The sequence below is a fragment of the Pseudophryne corroboree genome, chromosome 11 (genome assembly GCF_028390025.1).
Source record: "Pseudophryne corroboree isolate aPseCor3 chromosome 11, aPseCor3.hap2, whole genome shotgun sequence".
NCBI lineage: Eukaryota > Metazoa > Chordata > Amphibia > Anura > Myobatrachidae > Pseudophryne > Pseudophryne corroboree.
The window spans coordinates 297677649-297700494 of record NC_086454.1 but is presented as its reverse complement, the minus strand read 5'-3'; the positions used below and the strand labels follow the sequence as shown (position 1 = coordinate 297700494).

The 22846-nt window shown below is 45.5% G+C and overlaps 1 protein-coding gene across 1 annotated transcript in view; it reads right to left on the bottom strand.

Moving 5' to 3' along the window:
* Positions 1-2754: 2754 nt before the first annotated feature.
* The window catches only part of CHMP1A (charged multivesicular body protein 1A), a 65784-nt gene continuing 45692 nt past the window's right edge, over positions 2755-22846 (bottom strand). Inside the window, exons 4-7 of the mRNA XM_063945502.1 lie at positions 11261-11407; positions 6918-7046; positions 3770-3957; positions 2755-3484 (exon numbers count right to left, since the gene is read on the bottom strand). Coding sequence (XP_063801572.1) covers positions 3463-3484; positions 3770-3957; positions 6918-7046; positions 11261-11407 — 486 coding nt within the window. The 3' untranslated portion in view covers positions 2755-3462. The remainder of the gene's footprint in view (positions 3485-3769; positions 3958-6917; positions 7047-11260; positions 11408-22846) is intronic.

The following is a 22846-nucleotide window of genomic DNA, read 5'->3' as shown; positions in this document are numbered from 1 at the left end:
CTCTCTAGGAGCTCAGGAGAGCCCCTAGTGTGCATCCAGCTCAGCCGGGCACAGGATTCTAACTGAAGTCTGGAGGAGGGTCATAGTGGGAGGAGCCAGTGCACACCAGGTAGTCCTAAATCTCTCTTAGCTGTGCCCAGTCTCCTGCGGAGCCGCTATTCCCCATGGTCCTTACGGAGTCCCCAGCATCCACTAGGACGTCAGAGAAAATAGATATAAAAACTTCAACCTGTAGTTATGCTAGGATTAGATGTCAAATTCAGATGTTTTCTGCATTACTTTTTATTATGTTGCTTAAACAGTGCATTGCTTCACTGCAATGTACATACCATGAGCCACAGGGAGGTATTTGAAAAAAAGACATCCCTAGTTACATCCCTAGGTTACAGGCAGCACCTTTGTCTGGTAGGATTAGCACTCAACAAGTGAACACTTGAAGGTGCTTGTGAAAGGTCAACAGTGCAAAATCAGTTACGGGTCAGCCATGCTGCTCGATTTTCAGAAGTTTAAGCAGACCCAAGGAGGGGGCGGAGTTAGAACATTTCCAGTCTAGTACAGAGCATGCTCACCAGTGTGCCTAGTTCTGCAGAGCGGCGGTGCCAAAGCAGGATTTCCTACAGAAGAGTTGGATTATTGAAATTAGGTAAAAGGGAGAGTGCTCATTGTTAGAGGTGTTCCTTGACGTGTGGAGGGGTAGACAGCAATTTCCACACTGCAAATAGTTAGTTTGCGTCAAGCTTGGGCCCATGCTGGTTTGGCCATCCAAGCACAAGGCACTTTGGGGGAGATGTAATGCTTCATCTCTTTACCAAGGCAAAGCAGGAAGCAACACTAACGAGAAGTATGAACATCACATTTGCCGTAGTGGGGGAAGGGGGGGGTTTGAAAACGCCTTGCTAGCGGCCAAAGCGCATTAGCCTAGTGCTGCGTCTCTTTCCTCAGCCGGCTCCACTGGGCATGCGTGAGATCTCGCTACTATCTCACATGGGCATCCCAGAGCTGGCAGTCACCACATCCTGCTGTGGGGATGGGGCAACGACACCTGCAGCTGCCGGTCAGTGCCATTGCCCCGCTATCACATAGATAGTAGCACTAATATAGTCATGGGCACTTCATTCATACATGGAGGAGAAGCGGTATCACTTAACGGCAAATAATCCCTTTGTATTGTGCAGGTTTCATTGGAACGTTTGGACAAAGCCCATTTGTGAGTTTTTCTTTATTGACTCACATAAATTGCAAGTTATTCAATTGCGTTCTCTTTTTGGAAAAGGTTCATTTAAACATGTCCACTCACGCCACTCCCACAGACAGCTTTGCCTGAAATACTCCCAATAGCTACAAGATAACTTTTATAGACTAGTAGTTCTCAACCCTAACCCCTCAAGTACCTCCAACAGGTCACGATATGAGGATTTCTTAATGTGGACACAGGTGGGATAATTACCGACCCCGCAAAATAGATTCTCTCTCCTGTGCAGGATTCAAGAAATCCACAAAACATGGCCTGTTGGTGGTATTTCAGGACTGGAGTTAGGAAACTTTGTTTCAGAGAATCCAAAGGTGAAAGGAAATCCAAAGAAGGAATCTAATCAACATTAACCACCACTGCTAACTAGAACGATGACCCTAAAGGAAGGACTAAACAAGTGCCATATGCTGTCCCCTAAGGTGCAGCCCATGACAAAACACGTGCATGGAGCATCTCACCACAAGATCATTGGGCCTAATTTAGATCTCATCGCAGCAGCAAATTTGTTAGCTAATGGGCAAAACCATGTGCACTGCAGGGGGGAGGGGCAGTTGTAACATGTGCAGAGAGGGTTAGATTTGGGTGGGGTGTGTTCAAACTGAAATCTAAATTGCAGTGTAAAAATAAAGCTGCCAGTATTTACCCCGCACAGAAACAAAATAACCCACACAAATCTAACTCTCTCTGGAAGTGTTATATCTGCCTCCCCTGCAGTGCACATGGTTTTGCCCATTAGCTAACAAATTTGCTGCTGCAATCAAATCTTAATTACCCCCATAGTTACAAGGCAGAAGGAGACCACTTTAAGGAATTATAAGAATTTATTTTGAAACGTAAATACAAACATCTCTTTACAGGAAAATTACACCCAAAACAAACAAAAAAGACAAAAGCTGAAAATGTATAAACAAAAGGCATCTTTGTTTAAAAACAAACAAAAACAAATAATTTACATAGGGGCACCTCAAAAAAAAAACCCCACATCAGGTTAAAATAATGGAGCAATATCAGACTCAGCAGGTGGCACTCAACGGAGAAGGCAAGGACTAGGGGGAAGGGTAGAACAATTGGATGACTATGTATTTGCCACTTGACAACGGAGTGCCCAGGAAACACGTACAGAGGACCTGCTTTAGTGTTGTCACAAGTACATGGTATATTTACAGCATACATACCTGTGCTTACCCACTCCCCATGTGTATCGGAAGGCCTCGCTGGTACTATACGCTACCGAAAAAACAAACATGGCACTGCCAGCAGGGTGTTAAAGATTAACAGGCACACAATCACAATTTCTTTTAACCCATTCACATCCAGGCAAGCAACTGACCTGGCAAAATAAAAAAAAATAAAAAAACACAACTGTAGGGTTCTGGGATGCTCAGCTGCATTATATAATCCTATGTCAGCCTACAAATCTCTGGAAACATTATTTCCTCCCCTGATATTGAGAATCATTGATTAGACTCATGTCATGTTTATTGCTCTCAGAGCTATGTAACGCTAACAGAGGGCCGCACCATAACACACCGTCTGTCTGCGTCGTCACTTTGGTATTTGGGATGTACTCCGGGCCTGACACAGGTATAAAATAAATGGTGCCTAAGAATGGGAGTCCATGTACACAGAGGGGCCCGGAATCTATATGAGGGATGGTTACATAGAGACTTACTCCAGAATAAAATTGCAGTAAAAGAAGAGGAGCATCCCACACAGACAGAGGGGTCAGGGGTCTCCACCAGTTACAAGGAGAAGGAAGCACTGTACTTAAACTAAATGATGATGTTGCCCCCGCCCCAGCTCAATTTAGGCATGAGTACAAATAACTGTATCTGTACAAGACTATTGGTGTCACTCCTATCCCTGGTACTGTCACAAGAATTACCATACCCCAGCAATACATATTTGGAAGCGGTCTGCTCTTTTGTGGGACTTGAGAAGAGTAGTGAGAGAATACAATATATGTACATTATTAGAGTGAAAGCATCCCCTCCAGGTGAGGCTTTAATCCATGCATCGAGAGAACCATATTAACCGATAGGCTGGATTTCGGGTTCAGAACTGCAGAGGAGCCGGACAGCAGTACATCGCCGGGCCCAATATCCTCCCAAAATGATTGGTGAAGGCCACAGTGGGATAAAGAGACATCAGCACAACCCAAACTCCTGAACGCTCCAGACATGAGAGGGAGAAGCAGAATCTGGGGGACTTTAATTCCTCAGAGCAGCCAGTCTGAAAGAGGAAAAGACCACGTTAGAGAGGCCATAGATTTAGAACACTCAGCACTGTCGCTAGAGCATTCAGACTTGCCAAACAAGGTGCAACCGTAACAGTTAGAAGACCGGGTAATGACTGGATTGATCATGATCATTTCAAGCCCACATATATGGTACCACCAGAATGGCATTGCCAAATAGGCACACAATGCTACCGCGTGTGGCTAATACTACTCTCCTATACCCAGAAGTAAATGCAATATACACAGCCATACATGTTCCCAATCGGTGCTGTCCTCACCTGCGTGACAGCTGGTCTTCCGGGGTGCGGGTGGAGGCCTCGCCCACTGAGGAGGCACCCTGGGGGAGCTGGTTCAGCTGATCCATCACCTCCAGCCCATTCTCCTCTGCAATCTGCAGTATTAAACTATCCACCTGTTCCTGGGGGGTGGTGAGGGTCATTGCCGAGCTCATTGAATCCTCCATAACCTGTGGAAGAGTCAGTCAGAGGGTCAGTATTGGGGTGTAGTAGATTAAAGAGGTTTTATACTCAACATTTCTTTAAGTTTAGTGAAGGAAAGCAAATAATTATATTTCCATGCAAGTTTGTTTCTATCCCCCACCCCCCACATCCTCTACCAAACAAAGGTCTGATAAGATGTAGTTGGGACAGTGAGTGGTGCCAACAGAGGTGGAGGAAACTAACAGTGCATGTTTTCTAGATCTCCTATTCATTACTGGCTGACACATAAATATGATATAAAGATCCATATGTTCCTGACCCTCTTGTTTTGCTACCCTCGCATAACCCAGCAGTTATATACTAACATCTTGATTTAATGAGATCCATCCACAGGTGGTGCTAATTATTTCATGTGTGACGCTGAGGAGATCTGTAAAACATGCCCTGTAAAGGGGTCCCCGAGGTGGGAAACATTGGTCTAGATGAAGCTTTTTCTACCAATGAGAGGAACCATTATTTGCAGCATGAGAGCCATCAAAAATATTTTTCCAATAGTGAGTGCCAGCTTCACCAGGTAATAGCTTCGTAATAGGCAGCCTGGCTGGGGACAGAAAGCCTGGCCCATTACACAAGAGCTGCATTTAGGAACATGGCAAGAGCAGAATTAATCTGTAATAAAGGAAAAGCCTATGGTGAAAACATCTAGAGTACACACTGGGTTCATTGACACCCCTTAGCTGGGTAGTATTACTGTCACCTAACTCTACCCACAGACAAATACAGACTACAGAGTATCTAGATCTGTCAGACTTGGTCACATATGGGCTACAGATACACATACAAGACAGGGTACAGATGGTGCCACCAGATGATGACCACATAGACTGAAAGAAGGTCAGCGTCTAACTGCATTTACCATCCATGCAAGACTACATCTAATAGATCTTAATCAGACATCGATTGGTGGCTATAGCACATTTAGAAAGCGGTATGCTTGGTTTTCATTAAAGTACCAAAGAGTTCAATTTTGCATTACCAGTGATAGCCCAAACAAAGTAGTATAATACATTCTCTATGGGGCAGATGTATTAAGCCTGAAGAAGTGATAAAGCAGTGATAGCGCAAGGTGATAAACGCATCAGTCAATCAGCTCCAATATGTAAATTGAGAGTTAGGAGCCGACTGGCTGCAACATTATCACCTTGCACTTATCACTTCTCCAGGCTTAATACATCTGCCCCTATATAATGTGCTGTGATGCACACTGAATAGACTTCAACGTGTTCTGGTCTGCAGTCATAGTTTTCATAATTAGAATGTTTAATGGTGCACTAAAGTAATATGTTTCTCCATATCATAAAGCTCCTACTAGGATTCACAGACACTCCCTGTTACTGGCATTACTGTCAAACTACACTTGGAAGTTCCCTGGTTGCTGAAGGCCCATGTGGGTTGCATACTATGGAATATACTGTTACCTCTGACCAAGACATAACTACCAGAGCACCCATAAGTCTGAGGCCCATATACGTGTATATATTTATTGTAGCAATAGTGTGTTTTCTCATTATTCAGTACACTAATGTCAGTGTAAGTAACAATTCTGAATGCTAGTAGCAGCATAAATCTACAACTATATATTTTATGATCCTAACCAAAAAACGATAGATTTTTTCTGTACACAATAAACAACATAATTCCAGACAGGAAATCCCATTAAGCGCGTGGTTCAGCTAGAATCATTTAGCCGCATTATGCTGGAAATTGTTGATAACAGAGAACAATGGCCCTCATTCAGAGTTGATCTCTCGCTAGCTATTTTTTGCAGAGCAGCGATCAGATAGTCGCCGTCCACGGGGGAGTGTATTTTCGCTTTGCAAGTGTGCGAACGCGTGTGCAGCCGAGCGGGACGAAAAAGTTTTTTGCAGTTTCGGAGTAGCTCTGGACTTACTCAGTCCTTGCGATCACTTCAGCCTGTCCGGTCCCGGAATTGACGTCAGACACCTGCCCTGCAAACGCCTGGACATGCCTGCGTTTTCCCTACCACACCCAGAAAACGGTCAGTTGACACCCATAAACGCCCTCTTTCTGTCAATCTCCTTGCGATCAGTTGTGCGAATGGATTCGTCGCTAGCATTGCACAGCAACGATGCTGTTTGTACCCGTACGATGCGCGTGCGCATTGCGGTGCATATGCATGCGCAGTTGTAACCTGAAAAACGACAGCGAGTGATCAACTTGGAATGAGGGCCAATAGCCGATATCCAGCTGTATAGTAAGCGGTCAATGACAGAACTAATAAGCTGTGCTTAGCTATGAATAGCAGCTTTATTAAAGAAAGTAGCTTGTAATTAAGATTTAATTAACTAAATAAAAACTTCAAAACAAAGAAACCCCAGAAAACAAAAAAAAAAAAGCATGATAATTACCGGCAGCTCACATAATTAGTGTTTAGAATTCATTAAAACACTAAGATAACAGGCACTATTGCAGATCAGCATTTTGCTTCCGCTCTCTGTAAACCACAGGTATACAGTTGGTGAAAACAAAAAGTGAGTGTTTGCAGGAGTTTCGCTCTGCATACGAGTCACAAACGTTGTCTTATACTTCAAAGTACTGAGGAATTATTGTGTTTTACCAGTGGTTAGACAGCCTGGAAATATGTAGTAGTAATGATGTGCAGTAATCTGACCACAATACAAAATAGCTGAACATGACTACCACCCAGTGGAGAGATTGAGCATAGCACTGTTGCTTATATAGAAACTGGATAATGTGTAGGCAATACTATTGGGGTGGTGGATAAACAGTATGGTTAAGTGAAAGGTTATCTTGAAAACTGGAAACATGACACATAATATATGAGACTCTCATACAAAGACCCCAGTGGAGAAATCGCTGTGACATAAAGCAGCATTACTGCACTGTGAATAGAGAAGTGTTTAGTTACAGAGGGTAGACAAACGCAGTCTCTGGTCCCACTCACCGACGTATGTACGTCCAGGTTCTGGACCTGCTGCTCAAACTTATCCATTACAGCAGACACCTTCTGCAGGTCCATCGCACCCAGAGCTTTGTCCAGAGCCTTTGTCACCTGAGCCATGTTTTTAGTCACCTGTGTGGAGAGAAGGAGAAGCCATGATGGAGATTAGAGCAATTCACTGCTTGAAACTACTTTCATTGGATTTTCTGCTAGTTTCACCCACTTGTGTTACATTTCTGCAACGCTTAACACCTCCCACTGGACTATAGTAAATCAGCGTTTCAAAGGAATACTTTAGACATAAAAATTAGAAATAAAAAATATTTTAAATAAAGTTATACTATGCACATCACAAATCCTACAGTATGTGTAGTAGGTGAAAGCAGCTTGCAGTAATTCTGGACACACCGGGGACCGGCAACCAGATCACTGGGCAATTGATTATACATGGGTGGTCATATTGGGGAGATCTCGATGGTTGGCCCATGTATCTTACAGAACCTGTGAGGCCCGCTAGTGTGGTTGGGGGAGGATTGACTGCACAAGACAAAAGGTGCCAACCTTCTGTTATTCTATTTTACTTATATGGCACTATAAGGGTTCTGTGGCACTGTAGCAATAGGAACGAACTGATCATATTATGGGGACGGCTGGGTTGCTATCGTGGGCAATCACTGTCTATATTACAATGTATGGCAAGCTTAATGTAAATAACTATGTAGCTCATACAGCGGAATGTACTTACTTAGGTCAAAGGCCTCTAGTGGTTTGGCCCTTCCTCAATTTCACCTCTACTACTATGCACTTAGCTGGCACATTTGCAGTTGTGGCTGCAGAACAATTCTCCCATTCAGGCCACTCCGGGCCCTGCTAGTTGACACTTTTACCTGTAAGAGTCCCATTTTTGCACATACAGGCTCTAAACATCTTCTGAGGTAGTCAGGTGGGATGTCTCATTGGGTCAACTATACAGAGATGGAGTTTTAAAATCACTGACCCAGCTTGCTGATCAATTCCATCATGTGCTTTTGTTTCCTGCAGCTCCTTCATGTATTACCCACTCAGTTCTCCTAAGGTCCCCCTGCTAGAACGCATTCTCCACCGAAAACGCATCTCCTAAGCTTAGGTTCTAGGCATACTCTCCTGCTTACATTCTCTCCTCTGACTTGCCTAACTTACAACAGATATGCGAGCTGGAGGTGAGCAGGTTGAATGAAGAGGAGTGGACTAGGGCCTTTGCTTGTCCCCGTATATCTACAGCGTTGTTCAGTTTCAGCAGTTTCAGCTATTTATCTTACATAGGACTTACCTGGCGGCAAGGTTAGTGAGGTTTGGTGTGAGGGTATCCGATATCTGCCTTAAATGTTAAACTGCTTCAGGTACCTTTTGGCATTTATTGTACGGGTGCATTCTTTTCGGTCCCAGGTGATTCAAGCACTTTCTCTCACATGTATCCCCCCCCCCCCCCTCCATTCTTATGCCTTAAGGTGCATACACACGTGAGATTTCTCCTTTCGATTTTGGCTATATAGTCAAAATTGCAGGGAAAGTTAGTGCACATTGCAAGGTGTTAGCCACCTTGCGATCCCGATGCGCACTTCCGCGGGGTCGGTATCGCAAGGCTAGATAGACTGTGCAAGCAAGTCAATCTTGACTATATAGTGTACTACCTAGTACAAAGTATAGTCAAAATTGGCACTTAGTCAAAATCGAAAGTACAGATAGTTAAAATCTTTGCTTCTGGGCTCTGGGGGAGTTCAAGGGCTATTGCATAGTCAAAATCGGGCTTAGCAAGGATTTCACCGTGTGTATGCACCTTAACATTTGTTGCCTTGGGGCTACTGAAGAAGATGCTGAATCCCAATATGAGCACATATGGTTGAGGGGACTGTCCTCGAGGTATGCATCCCCCCGTCACTACAATTGATGTAGCGATCTGCTGTAATAGGACCCCACCTCTGCATCAGTTACATTGTTTCCATACCCATAATGTTTTAGGTTTATGGTCTATATTTCTGCTCGTCATGTGTACAGCTCTCCATTTGGACTGCTATTTGTCTCTGACGGTTTCCCCTTTTTTTTTTTTTTTGAGATTCGCTACTTTCATGTGTTTATGGCTTTTGCTGCTATGTTTTTTTCTGTGATTTTGCAGTTGCCACCATTTGTACTACTTGCTTTTCTACTGCCCATATGTATGGCTTTACAATGGACTGCTCGCCTCCTTCTTAGTTTTGGCGGATTCTTACATAATGATCCGAGATGTGATGATATAATCTTTCGTTTTACCACTATGCAGTTAGAATAACATTTTTTTTTCTTTTTCTCCGTTTCCATATTTAACATTTAAAAAAAAAAAAAAAAAAATATTCAGGAAAAAAAAAAAAAAAAAAAAAATATATATATATATATATATATATATATAACTATGGGCCCGACTCAAGAGGTGTAAACTAATCCCGCCGCAACTATGTCTTTTGTAGGCAGCTGTATTTGTTATAGACCCTCACCAACGGCATCCCTAATCCGCCGCTTGTGTACAAAGATGCACCACCGGTTGAACATCAGTTGCACTGTCAAACTTCTCTATGGCTGCTCAGAATGTCTGTTGGAACTAAGCTGCTGTGGCAAGTGAAAATGCGTCTGAAGTCGCAGTCACAGGCTACGCAAGCCATCAAATTGCTTGCGACATGCCTGCACTTGACTAACCACCCACTCGTTATCCCCCATAAATGCTGTCTGATTACCAATGGCGGTCATAGTGACAATCACAAAACATGCGAAGTGTGACTGACACATGCGCAGTACAAAACACATTGTTCAAACATTGGCACTGCGACCATCTCTGCACCAGGTCCTATGTTATATACCATTAGCTCATATTGTGAGAACATACTGTACATTTTATATTGATCACACTTCTCCATTATGGGAAGAACATAGCCACCATCCTAAAAGTAGAGAGCCCACATGATTATCGGCACGAAGAGTCGGAAGTGTCCTGCAGGTATCTCTTAAGCCGATATCACAGTCATTAGTAACGATGAGAACATGTCTGTCACTTGTACTCCCAGAAATGCCTATAGGACACCGGTAACATCAAATTGCAATTTTATACCAATGGCTCCTGACTGGCTCTGAGCATCACAAGACTGTGCCAACTAGCTCCATTATCCGGTGATTGTACAGAACTGAAGATCCCATATTCTGCAATAACCGTTTTCCTAAATCCCTATTGTCCTGGTGACTTTGGCACTGTGAATAGGACCGGTGACACTACAAGCCTACAGCAAACAGAATAAGCAAGCATTGTTTATGCTACTGTACTTCTTATCTTGATATACAAGTGACTGCTGTACATGAGGGAAGTCCACACTACATAACCTGTAAGGGTGATTACAATGGATTATAAACTATTTGCAGAGGATTCCTAGTCACACAGAATCACCTTACTTCCTTATCAATATAGCAGCACCCAAATCATGAGAAATAATGCACAAAGGCAAACTACAGTCTTCTCTTTTATTTATACACTGCCAACATACTCCCTATTACTGAGCAGTCACCGGGCTTTATTTAGGTCTGGGTGCTGGACTGGCCGGTGTGTCTCCATTCTACTGCACTGGTGACACTTAGGACGAGTGGGTTGCCTCGATGAAGTCAGCCCCCCATGCACTGGGCACACTGTTTTCATGGCACCCTCAGGTGACAACAAGTTTTGCTTAACGCCCAGAAGCAGGTGTTGGCGAGTGCCCCTTTACGGAAAAAAGCTTTTGGCAACTAAAGCTTATTTTGTATGACTGTGCCCTTTCTGCTGCCAATGCCAGTGTACTGGCCCTGCATAACAGCAGGCACAGCAGGGATAGATATTACAGTTATTACACAATACATTATATTCTGTCAGCCATGGACAGGAAAAGCATTACCAGCTTCAGCATCCTGTCCGTCTCTTACTAATGTGGAACTACAAGTACCAGATTATGCGGTCAGATCTTGTATTTCCCCAACAAGTGGAGCTTGAGATTTCCAGCTTTGTGTTAGTGTTGAATGAAAATGTATGGATATAAACTCACATCTATTCCTAATTAGGACAACCATTCTTCTAGTTTCGTATTTATGGATTATTTATACAATTTAATGATATTGGCAAATGACAACTTATTATGCACAGAACAGAATCTAGCATGGTTGTTCTAGCCTGAAATTCTTGGGTAAAGTTCCGGCTGATCCGCTATTAGAGCTAGCAGTTGATTGTTGCGATGTGATTTGCTATTCCGGAACGGCACATCACTATAAAGCCACCCCCATAACGCCTGAAATGACAACAGTGGGAAGGATATGTCACTTACCCCTTTCATGGTAACCGCTGTTTGTACTTTAGAGGCCACCGCATCTACCCGCGAAGCCATCCGCAGCCAGTTCAAACCCTCGTTCTTCTTCCGGATGGCATTCTCAGCGTACACTCGGGCGACTTCCACATTCTTCTGCTGTAGTGCCTGTGGGAGGTGAGGAGGATAATGCTCAGTGCTGCCCCTGGTGGAATACACAATATTGACCCTTATATCTGGCCTGCCTGTACTCGCACTACTATCATTCCTAGCAATTAATGATCAGTGTCAATCCTTCTACAGAATCACCTAATAATCGCGCTTCACCAAAGTATAAAATAACAGTTCCCAGCATAAACATCTTTGTAGGATAATATTTTGTTAAAGCAAGGTTGTTACATGAATATAATCGGGGACAGTATATATATATATATATATATATATATATATATATATATATATATATATATATATATATATATATATATATATATATATATTAGTACCTAGGGGTGTATTTATCAAAGATAATAGTAACTATAACAGATGATACAGCAATTTATCATGTTGGGACAGGTCACCCGACAAGAGGCGGTCTCAGTAATGACAATGTCCCAAAGAGTACCTTAGCTGCAGGAAAATAATGAACTTCCAGGTTCTGACCCGGTAAATTTTGGCGAATGCGTGCCCATCAGGGTGCTCATGCACACAGTGCAGCCTGCCAAGGAATGATCCAAAGGCCCCTTTCCTACAATACTGTAGCACATAGGTTCTCAAACTCGGTCCTCAGGACCCCACACAGTGCATGTTTTGCAGGTTACCTAGAAGGTGCACTGGTGTATTAATTACTCACTGACCCATTTTAAAAGATCCACAGGTGGAACTAATTATTTCACTTGTGATTCTGTGAGCAGACCTGCAAAATATGACCTGTGCGAGTTCCTGAGGACCGAGTTTGAGAACCTGTGCTGTAGCATATACCATTATACACGGTAATGCTTTTTGAACCTTTATAAATTGCTCCAAACCAAAGTCCAAATTGAGACAACTTGTCCGTCTCCTACCTTTCAATGGGCCAAATTCAGACCTGATCGGTGCTGTGGGTTTTCGCACAGCAGCCGATCAGGTCTGAACTGCGAATGCGCCAGAGCATGCCAGACAGCCGTCTCAGCCCTGCGATCACCTCTGCCTGATTGACAGGCATTTGCTGGGCGGAAGGGGGCGGTCTGGCGGCATTTGCCCGCCGTTTTAGGGGCGCGGTCTGGGCAACGCAGGTATGCCTGGACCGTGCGGGGGGGGGGGGGGGGGGGGGGGGGGGTCGGCTGCATGACGTCACATGCAGCCGCTGCAACCCTCACAGTGACGAGTAGCTCCCTGCCAGCGTGCAGGAGCTGCGCCTGTAGGGAGCTACTCTTCAAGTACAAAAGCATTGCCGCTGTGCGATGCTTTTGTACTTGTGCGGGGGGGGGGGGGGGGGTTTGGGCCTGACATGCGGGGTGGACTAGCCCTGTGCTGGGCGTCCCCCCGCATGTCTGTGACTGATCGTAGATGTGCTAAATTTAGCACAGCTACGATCAGGTCTGAATTAGGCCCATTGCTGCCTTGTACCTCGCTCTCCTATTACTTTGCTTCCCCTCTCTCTTACCTCCTGCTATCTCCACAAACACATACACACACACACTTCCCTGCCAAGCTTCAATCTCAGGCGTCTTTCACTTTCTCAACCACCTTCTGCTTCCTGTGGCTGGGACTTCCCTCACAAACTTGGGCTTACAAGTATTCCTCTTCTCCAATCCTAACTCACCCCCTATGCAGGAGCAATCATGCCAACCTGATTCACATCCTCCCCCTCTATTTACCTTTTCCGCTAATTTTACCATTGCGTAAGTTCATTTACCATCCCCCGGTCCCGTCTTCTCCATAACGTCAATCGCCTGGCTCTCCAACTTTACCAGCCTGTCACCTTATCTCTTCACAAGGCTACACTCGCAACACCATAATGCCCTCAACCATGAGAATTTAATTTTTGGACTCCATCCTTTTCTGCCCTAATGAAGCGGTCTCTTTACAGCTGAACCCAATGGCCAGCTCTGGACCCTGACAACTCAGCGGTCACTTTTCCTTTAACTGTGCTCACCAAAATCTTGGCATTCTGAGCAAATCACACTTGCACGCTGGCTTCCTCCACAAACATATCCTCTACTCATACAGCTCAGTCCTACGTCTCCCCAAAATAGTACTAATTCAAATTTCCCATCCCCTCCCAGTGCTCCAACGTCCTCCTCTGCACCCAACTCCCCATCCAAAACCGAACCAATCTATCTGAACATATCCTTCCATCACCTCACCCTAGAAAAACCTCCCGAGTTACAAAAACCCTTAACAATAACTTTTCTCTATGTATCAACAATAAATATACATTGTATTAAAAACATAAAATGTCTATACTAAACACACCATTCTGTAGGCACACAGTATCAAGAAAAATAGGATTTTGGTACTTACCAGGTAAATCCTTTTCTTTGAATCCATAGGGGGCACTGGAGTACTCTTGGAAGTACTCTTGGGGATATGGACGGGCTTCCGTAGGAACAGCACTGAATATTTAAATTTAGAACACTCCACCCCTCCATATCCCAGAGTACCTCAGTGTACTACCTCAGTGTTTTTTACTGAGCCGAACAGGAACTATAGAGAGGTTGACAATGGAGAATTCCTATAACATAACGGACAACAACAAAGTTGACACATAACGTTACTGACAACTAAACAGTTGACACCATAACCGATAGACCTTTATAATTTGAACCAATCGGTGAAAATGTGTTACCATAAGCTCCTCTGAGCTTAATACAACCCAGGTAAAACTGCTCTGGGTGGGCGTCCAGTGCCCCCTATGGATTCAAAGAAAAGGATTTACCTGGTAAGTACCAAAATCCTATTTTCTTTATCATCCACTAGGGGTCACTGGAGTACTCTTGGGACGTACCAAAGCATCCCCCGTGGGCGGGAGAGCTGTTTGGCACCTGTAACACTAGGCGGCCAAAGCTAGATGCTGATGCCGCAAACGTATCAAACTTGTAAAAGCGCACAAACGTGTGCACTGAAGACCATGTAGCCGCACGGCAAAGCTGCGTCGTAGAAGCTCCTCGACCAGCTGCCCATGAAGTTCCAACAGAACGTGTGGAATGAGCGGTTACTGATGTAGGTGGTTGTAACCTAGCATGAAGGTAAGCCTGACGTACGGTTAGTTTTATCCATCTGGATAAGGTTTGTTTAGACGCTGGCCAACCCATCTTGGCAGCATCATAGAGAACAAACAACGTATCCGTCTTACGAACTGAAGACGTTCGGGATACATAAACGCGCAATGCGCGTACCACATCCAGAGTTCCAGAATGTGCTGTCAACACAGGAACTACTATTGGTTGATTGATGTGAAAAGATGACACTACCTTTGGTAAGAAAGCGGGATTCGTCCGAAGTTCCGCTCTGTCATCATGAAACACCAAATACGGTGACTTGCATGACAAGGCACCCAAATCCGAAACACGCCTTGCCGAAGCTAAGGCTAGAAGAAAAATTGTTTTCCAAGTGAGAAACTTTATATCCACTTGCTGTAAGGGTTCAAAATATGAAGACTGTAAGAACTCTAAAACCAGATTCAAGTCCCATGGCGCTGTAGGTGGAATGAATGGAGGCTGTACTCTGAGGACACCTTGGAGAAAAGTGCGTATAGACGGCAATAGAGCCAATCGTCTTTGAAAGTAAATTGACAAAGCAGATACCTGCACCTTTAGTGTAGATAAACGCAGTCCTTCATCTAACCCTGTTTGTAGAAACAACAAAAGGTGGTATAACTAGAAAGATGATGTCGGAAACTTCCGCGCCTCACACCAACCTATATAGGCACGCCATATTCTGTAATAATGAGCTGCCGTAACCGGCTTCCTAGCTCGTAACATGGTTGGTATAACCGAATCTGGAATGCCCTCTCTTCTTAAGAGGGCGGTCTCAACAGCCACCCCGTCAAACGCAGCCGCGCTAAATCGGGGTAAAGGAACGGACCCTGTTGTAACAGGTCTGGACGTAGTGGGAGCGGCCAAGGATCGTCTGCGAGTAGTCCTCGGAGATCCGAGAACCAAGCTCTCCGAGGCCAATGAGGCGCCACTAGTATGACTGTGACAGACTCTCTTTTGATTCGTTTTAGCACCAGAGGGAGCAACGGAAACGGTGGAAACAGATACACAAGACTGTACGGCCACGCGACAGTGAGAGCGTCCACCGCCACTGCCTTTGGATCTCTTGTTCTGGACACATACTGGAACGTTTGGTGATTGTGTCGAGACGCCATCAGGTCCACCTGAGGATAACCCCATCGCTGAACCAACATGTGAAACACTTCTGGATTTAATGCCCATTCGCCTGGATGAAAATCCCGACGACAGAGATAATCCGCTTCCCAGTTGTCCACTCCCGGAATGAACACGGCCGACAACATCACCTGGTGGCATTCCGCCCAATTGAGGATTCGAGCTACTTCCCGCATTGCCATGCGGCTTCTCGTTCCTCCTTGTTTGTTGACGTATGCGACCGCCGTCGCATTGTCTGACTGCACTTGGACAGGCTGAGAGCGAAGCATGTGCACTGCTTGTCGTAGCGCATTGTAAATTGCGCGGAGTTCCAGGACATTTATAGACAGCAATTTTTCGTGATCCGCCCAGAGACCCTGGAGCTGACAATTTTGAATTACCGCTCCCCAACCTCTGAGACTGGCGTCCGTAGTTAGAATTATCCAATTCCAGCCTCCGAACCGTCTTCCTGCGGTTAAATTGTGTTCCTTAAGCCACCAGAGCAGAGATACTCTTGCCCTTGGCGACAACCTCACCCTGTGGTGAATCTGCAGATGCGAGCCCGACCACTGGGCGAGCACATTCAGTTGAAAAGGACGCGAGTGAAATCTTCCGAACTGAAGCGCTTCGAAAACTGCCACCATTGTGCCTAAGAGGCGAATGCACAAATGTACAGACACTGTGCGTGGCTTGAGCACTAATTGTACTAGATGGCGTAGAATTTGTACTTTCTGCTGTGGTAGGTAAATTCTTTGATTGACCGTATCGAGAATCATACCTAGGAATTGAAGGCGTTGAGACGGAATTAGATGTGATTTCTTGAAGTTGACAATCCAACCGTGGTGAACCAGTACATCGTATGTTAGCAGCACATGTTGGAGAAGTATCTGTTGAGACGGTGCTTTGATGAGCAGATCGTCTAAATACGGAACTATTGTCACTCCCAGGGATCTGAGATGAGCTATCATCACAGACATCACTTTGGTGAATACCCGAGGCGCTGATGACAGGCCAAACGGTAGAGCCTGAAACTGGTAATGGTTTCTGATGAGGCTGCCAATTTGGAATGTGTAAGTACGCATCCTTGAGATCTAGCGCAATCATAAATTCCTTTGGCTCTAAACCCGCAATCACCGAGCGCAGAGACTCCATTTTGAATCTGTAGTAAGTTACGTACTGATTGAGACCCTTTAAGTTCAATATTGGTCTGACTGAGCCATCCGGCTTTGGTACCACAAACAGACTTGAATAATAACCCTGACCCTGTTGGTGTACAGGGACCGGAATCAAAACTGCCGAATCCAGTAGGGACTGAATGGCAATTTGCAGAACCTTCCTCTTGTCGTCCGACAGAGGCAATCCTGTCTTGAAAAACCGCAGAGGCGTTAGACAGCCGAACTCTATTTTGTAACCTTTTAACACTAAATTGCGGATCCACCCATCCGCGGATGTGTGGAACCACGCCAAATGGAACGTCTGAAGGCGTGCTCCCACAATCGGAGAACCGAGATGGGCTGGTAGCCCGTCATGCCACTGGCTTGTCGCCTTAGCGTCCTGGCGAGTTGTGTTGGTTTGTTGGAAACCACGTCCTCGACCACGTCTAGCAGGCGTGGCTGTTCCTCTGCCACGTCCTCGAAAGGGCTGAGGTCTAAAAGATTTGAACGAAGGTCCAGCGTACCTTCTTCTTGATAACGGTGGAGGCAATGTAAGAAAACAGACTTACCTCCCGTAGCCTCAACAATCCATGCGTCCAATTCAGGACCAAACAACTTCTTGCCTTTGTAAGGCAACGCCTCTATACCTCGTTTGACCTCTGCCTCCGCATGATAAGCACGCAGCCAGAGTGCTCTTCGTGCCGTTACTAGCGACAATGAAATACGAGAAGTGAGCTGACAGACGTCAGTAGACGCTGTGCAGAGATACTCTACAGCCTCACTCATTTGATTTACAAGTAGTATCAGGTTTTCGTCATGTAAAGCAGATTTGAGTTCTGTAACCTGCTGCTACATACATGGATTTTAGCATAGCTTCTTAAGCGTAGTAGCTGCTGGCACTGGTATGGTTAATTTCTTGGTAAGTTTTGACACTGAAGAATCAACTATTGGTGGATTCTCCCATGTACATGTTACGGAGTCTGGAAACGGGTAACTAGACTTAAATCTGCGAGGTATAGAAAACCGTTTATCTGGATTCCGTCGTGTTTCTACTAACATCTGATTAAGAGATTCCGACACAGGAAAACTTATCGGAGTTTTTTGTCGTTTAGTAAATACGACCTGATCATTTGTGAGAGGCTCCTCAGTTTCAGTAAACTTCAGAGACTGACGTACCGCTCTGATGAGATCATCAATGCCGGAACTGTTAAAATCCTCGCCATCTGACTCCACTTCGCCCTCCTCACCCTCATCTTGTTCCGTGAGGTCTGGCATGGAATCGTCAGAGTGCAACATAGCAGAAACTGGAAAATCATAAGACATATGAAATTTATCCCGTTTACCCAAAATGGATTTGGACCTTACGCAAGGCTGAGACGCCTCCGGTAGTTCTGGCGGTCTCACCCTAGACTCAGATCTTGCCGTTTCCCGCTCCTGACGAGCGGCGGTCAATTCGGATTGTAACCTATCTAGTACATTTACTAACATACCCCACGGAGGGTCCGGTGAGGACATTGGTTGTAACACTGGAGCAGTAATGGTATTCTGAACCGAATCCACAAAACATACTGTACATGTGGTAGATCCATCCGGTAACACACTGCTACAGACTCTGCAATTATGCTTTTTAGTTTTTGCTGGTGCCTTACTCATTATGGCGACAGACAATACAATACACAAAAACAGACACTTGCACGACTCAGTAAAATAGCAGTAAGGTGTCTCTATATATATATCTGGCCAAGTGCAGTACACGTGGCCAGTACTATGAAATGTGATCCCAAATTCCCACTAACACCCCTGCGCCTCCGGTGGAGTAGAGATGTAGTATTGGAATGTTCTGGAATCACAGAGGAAGACACAGGAAGCATGTTAAAATGGCTGCCATGCTATGCTTACACATATAATCCTAGTGCTGGTTACAAACTTTCACTGATTATAATTCTGCAAATATCCCTGCAGCCTAGCATCTGCTGGTGCTGCAGTATTTCTTATGCCGCTCTATTGCCCCCTTATTTATTGCCCCCCCCTCTGCCTCACCCTTGTGGTAATGCCTGCATGCTCTTTCAGATTCAGAGCAGCGGCAGCGCAGCGTGTGGGGCCCCAGCGGGTATCGCCGAGCGGATCGCCTGTGAGCCCGGGTGAGCAGCGCGTAACACAGCGGTGGGACCCGGAGCAGTAGTGGCGGCCGGCGCCGTGAGCGGGAGAGCAGCGGCGGCCGGCGCCGTGTGAGCGGAAGAGCAGCGGCGGCCGGAGCCATTGTGAGTGGGGAGAGCAGCGGCGGCCGGAGCCGCTGTGAGTGGGGAGAGCAGCGGCGGCCGGAGCCGTGTGCGGCGGCGGGCGGAGACAGTCTGTCCCCGAGTTCTTTAACAATGTCCCCACACCTCGGGGCGGCACCGGGAGCTGACCGCCCCGTTCACATACCTTCAGTCCTGCAGCTTGTGAGGAGGCTCCGACGGGGCTTCTTAGTAAGCGCCGGCCAGCCTGTGCAGGATCTGTGTGTGGCTGTGAGGGAGCTCTTTCAGAGAGGCCCGACACGCCCCTGCTGCTATCAGCAGCTGCACTATCCCTGACCCTGCCTTTTGGAAGGGGGAAAGGGATGTATAAAAATAGAGAAATATAAAAATAAAAATATTCAAAGTAATTGTGACTCTTAGCCACAGAGCTGTTACTACTTCGAGCACAGAAAAAACACTGAGGTAGTACACTGAGGTACTCTGGGATATGGAGGGGTGGAGTGTTCTAAATTTAAATATTCAGTGCTGTTCCTACGGAAGCCCGTCCATATCCCCAAGAGTACTTCCAAGAGTACTCCAGTGACCCCTAGTGGATGATAAAGAAATAATGTTCACCTCATTCAAAATATAATAATGATACTTTATAACAGCAATAGTAACTAAATAGTTATAGTTTATATCTCCAAGGAATGTTCACTCAATTGTCTGAGAAGATAAACTTATTCATATATAAACACACAGCAGCCACTTTTCCAATACTGTAAACGGATAGAATCCCAGTAATCAAATATATGATGGATAGTATATGATATTACCTCTCCTGGGGGCTGATGTCACCGAGCGTCCTCGGTGAAGTCCTGTGAGGGCCCACAGTAAATAAATAGAGGAATTCGTATGGAATTAATTATCCCGGGCTCGTTCCTTATATATCAGGGTAATTACCCGTATATTCCCTAGGGCTGGTGGAAATCCTTGTATTGCCCTATATGCAGGGGATTGTAGATCCAGGACACCAGATTGGATGGCCACTATAACCGCTAATTGCGGGCGGTATGCTGTGCTGTGGCGCCGGCCGGAGCCGTCAGTGCAGTGGTGCTAGGGATCGAAGCGCTGCCCGTAGCCAGTAATAACCGCCGGGTTGTGTGAGCTGGTGCCGTATAATGACCACGGTAAGGCTGCCGTGTAAATGAAGAAGTCCTCCGCTGTAATAAGGGATAAGTCCCTGGAGATAACGGTGCCGTTTAGATGGATGATCAGAAACAAAGAGGGAGGAGTTAACGCGTTTCGTCACGATTAACGTGACTTTCAAAGGAATCCTTTGAATTCCTTTGAAAAAGTTACGTTAATCGTGACGAAACGCGTTAGATCCTCCCGTTTCTCTTTCTGTCTACATTGTGCCTTTTTTGGCAGCGCTCAGGTATTACTGCACATTGGTAAACCAATACTTAGGTGCTTTTAGCAGTTTTTTTTAGAAATCCCAATACTTGCACTGTAAATGTTCCAATAACAATCATAAAACTTGAACCTCTCATTAATGTTCAGTCTTCAAGTCCATATGTTGGCTTTGTTGTTCTAGGGTTTTGCTATCCTTAAGGGCCCCACACATTGGCAGATAATACTGCACGATATGAACGTTCTCATTCATTAACCACTTAACTGACGATTTATTTCGCGGAAAACCGCTCCGAAATTTCCGTTTTTTTTTATGAGTGAATTAGGTGAAGAATATAAGTTTAACCCTATCCCAAATGTATTTTTTTTTTTTTTTTAACTAAAAAGAAAAAAAAAAAAACTTTTATAAAAAAAAAAAGTTTTTTTTGTCAAACATCAAAACATCAATCGGGAACATCATGACCGTCGGAACAACGCGACCATCGCAGCTTTCATTTTGAAAGCCGGGACAGCCTGCAGGTATACAGGGGGGGTCTGGGGGTGGCTTGGGAGGGCTCATTTACACTCCCCAGCGGCTGCCATTGTCTGCAGCCGCTGGGGGGGGGGGGGGGGGGGGACCTGCCGTGCTGCCAATCACACAGGGGGAGAGTGCAGCCAATCACACAGGGGGAGAGTGCGGGGTGGCAGAGGAACCTTCCGGTCTCTCCGACAGCAGCAGCGGAGGGAAGTTTATCTTACCTGCCGCTGCTAACACTCTCTATCTGACTGGTCGCATCCTGTGCGACCAGGTCAGATAGAGCAATTGCAGGCATGGTCGCATCTGATGCGGCCATGCCAGGCAAGTGGTTAATGAACAAGAACTCGTTCATATCGTGCATTGTGTAGGTACCAAAGATAAACGATGTGCGGCCCCGCGCTCGTTAATCGTTGGTGCCCCATCGCTTAAGCATGCAGGCCAATATGGACGACCTCATCCATATTTGCCTGCACTGCTATGGAGCCGAGTGACGGGGGGGGGGGGGGATGAAGAAACTTCACTCCCCCCTTCACCCCCCGCGCCGCCGTGTCGCCCATCTCCGCCGTTGGGCAGCTTGGCGGCGGATCTGCCAGTGTGTAGGGCCCATAAGTCAACTCTTTTTAGCAGATGAGACTGCCAAAGTAATCTCCCAGCATACAATGCTCTGCCAAAGTAATGTTAACGAGATAGCATGGGAGCATGATATGGGGGAGTTTGGTGCCTTGGACATGGATTTATGGGCACATTCCTACTAGAGATGAGCGGGTTCGGTTCCTCGGAATCCTACCCCCCCGAACTTCAGCCTTTTTACACGGGTCCAAGGCAGACTCGGATCTTCCCGCCTTGCTCGGCTAACCCGAGCGCGCCCGAACGTCATCATCCCGCTGTCGGATTCTCGCGAGGCTCGTATTCTATATAAGGAGCCGCGCGTCGCCGCCATTTTCACACGTGCATTGAGATTGATAGGGAGAGGACGTGGCTGGCGATCTCTCCGTTAGTAGATAGAGACACTTGAGTTGATCACTTAGTAATTTTGGGGAGCATTAGGAGTACTCAGAGTGCAGAGTTTTGCTGATAGTTAGTTACTAGTGACTGACCACTTTATTATTTAATATAATCCGTTCTCTGCCTGAAAAAAAAACGATACACAGTCACATACCATATCTGTGCTCAGCCTCAGTGTGCTGCATGATAATATCATCTAATGTATATCTGACTGTGCTGAGTGCTCACTGCTCACACAGCTGAATTGTGGGGGAGACTGGGGTGCAGTTATAGCAGGAGTACAGTGCACACTTTTGCTGCCAGTGTGACTGACCAGTGACCACCAGTATATTGTCTGCCTGAAAAAGTTAAACACTCCTGTGGTGTTTTTTTATTTTTATTCTATAAACGCATTCTGCTGACAGTGTCCAGCAGGTCCGTCATTCATTATATTATATAAATATTTACCTGCAGTAGTGTTATATTTTTTTTGTTCATCTCTATCATCTCTATACTAGCAGACGCAGTACGGTAGTCCACGGCTGTGGCTACCTCTGTGTCGTCAGTGCTCGTCCATAATTGTATACCTACCTGTGGTGGGGTTTTTTTTTTTCTATCTTCTTCATACTAGTAGTTTAGGAGTCTGCTGACAGTGTCCAGCAGGTCCGTCATTATATTATATATACCTGCAGTAGTGATATATATATATTTTTTATATCATTATCATCTCTATACTAGCAGACGCAGTACGGTAGTCCACGGCTGTGGCTACCTCTGTGTCGTCAGTGCTCGTCCATAATTGTATACCTACCTGTGGTGGGGATTTTTTTTCTATCTTCTTCATACTAGTAGTTTAGGAGTCTGCTGACAGTGTCCAGCAGGTCCGTCATTATATTATATATACCTGCAGTAGTGATATATATATATTTTTTTATATCATTATCATCTCTATACTAGCAGACGCAGTACGG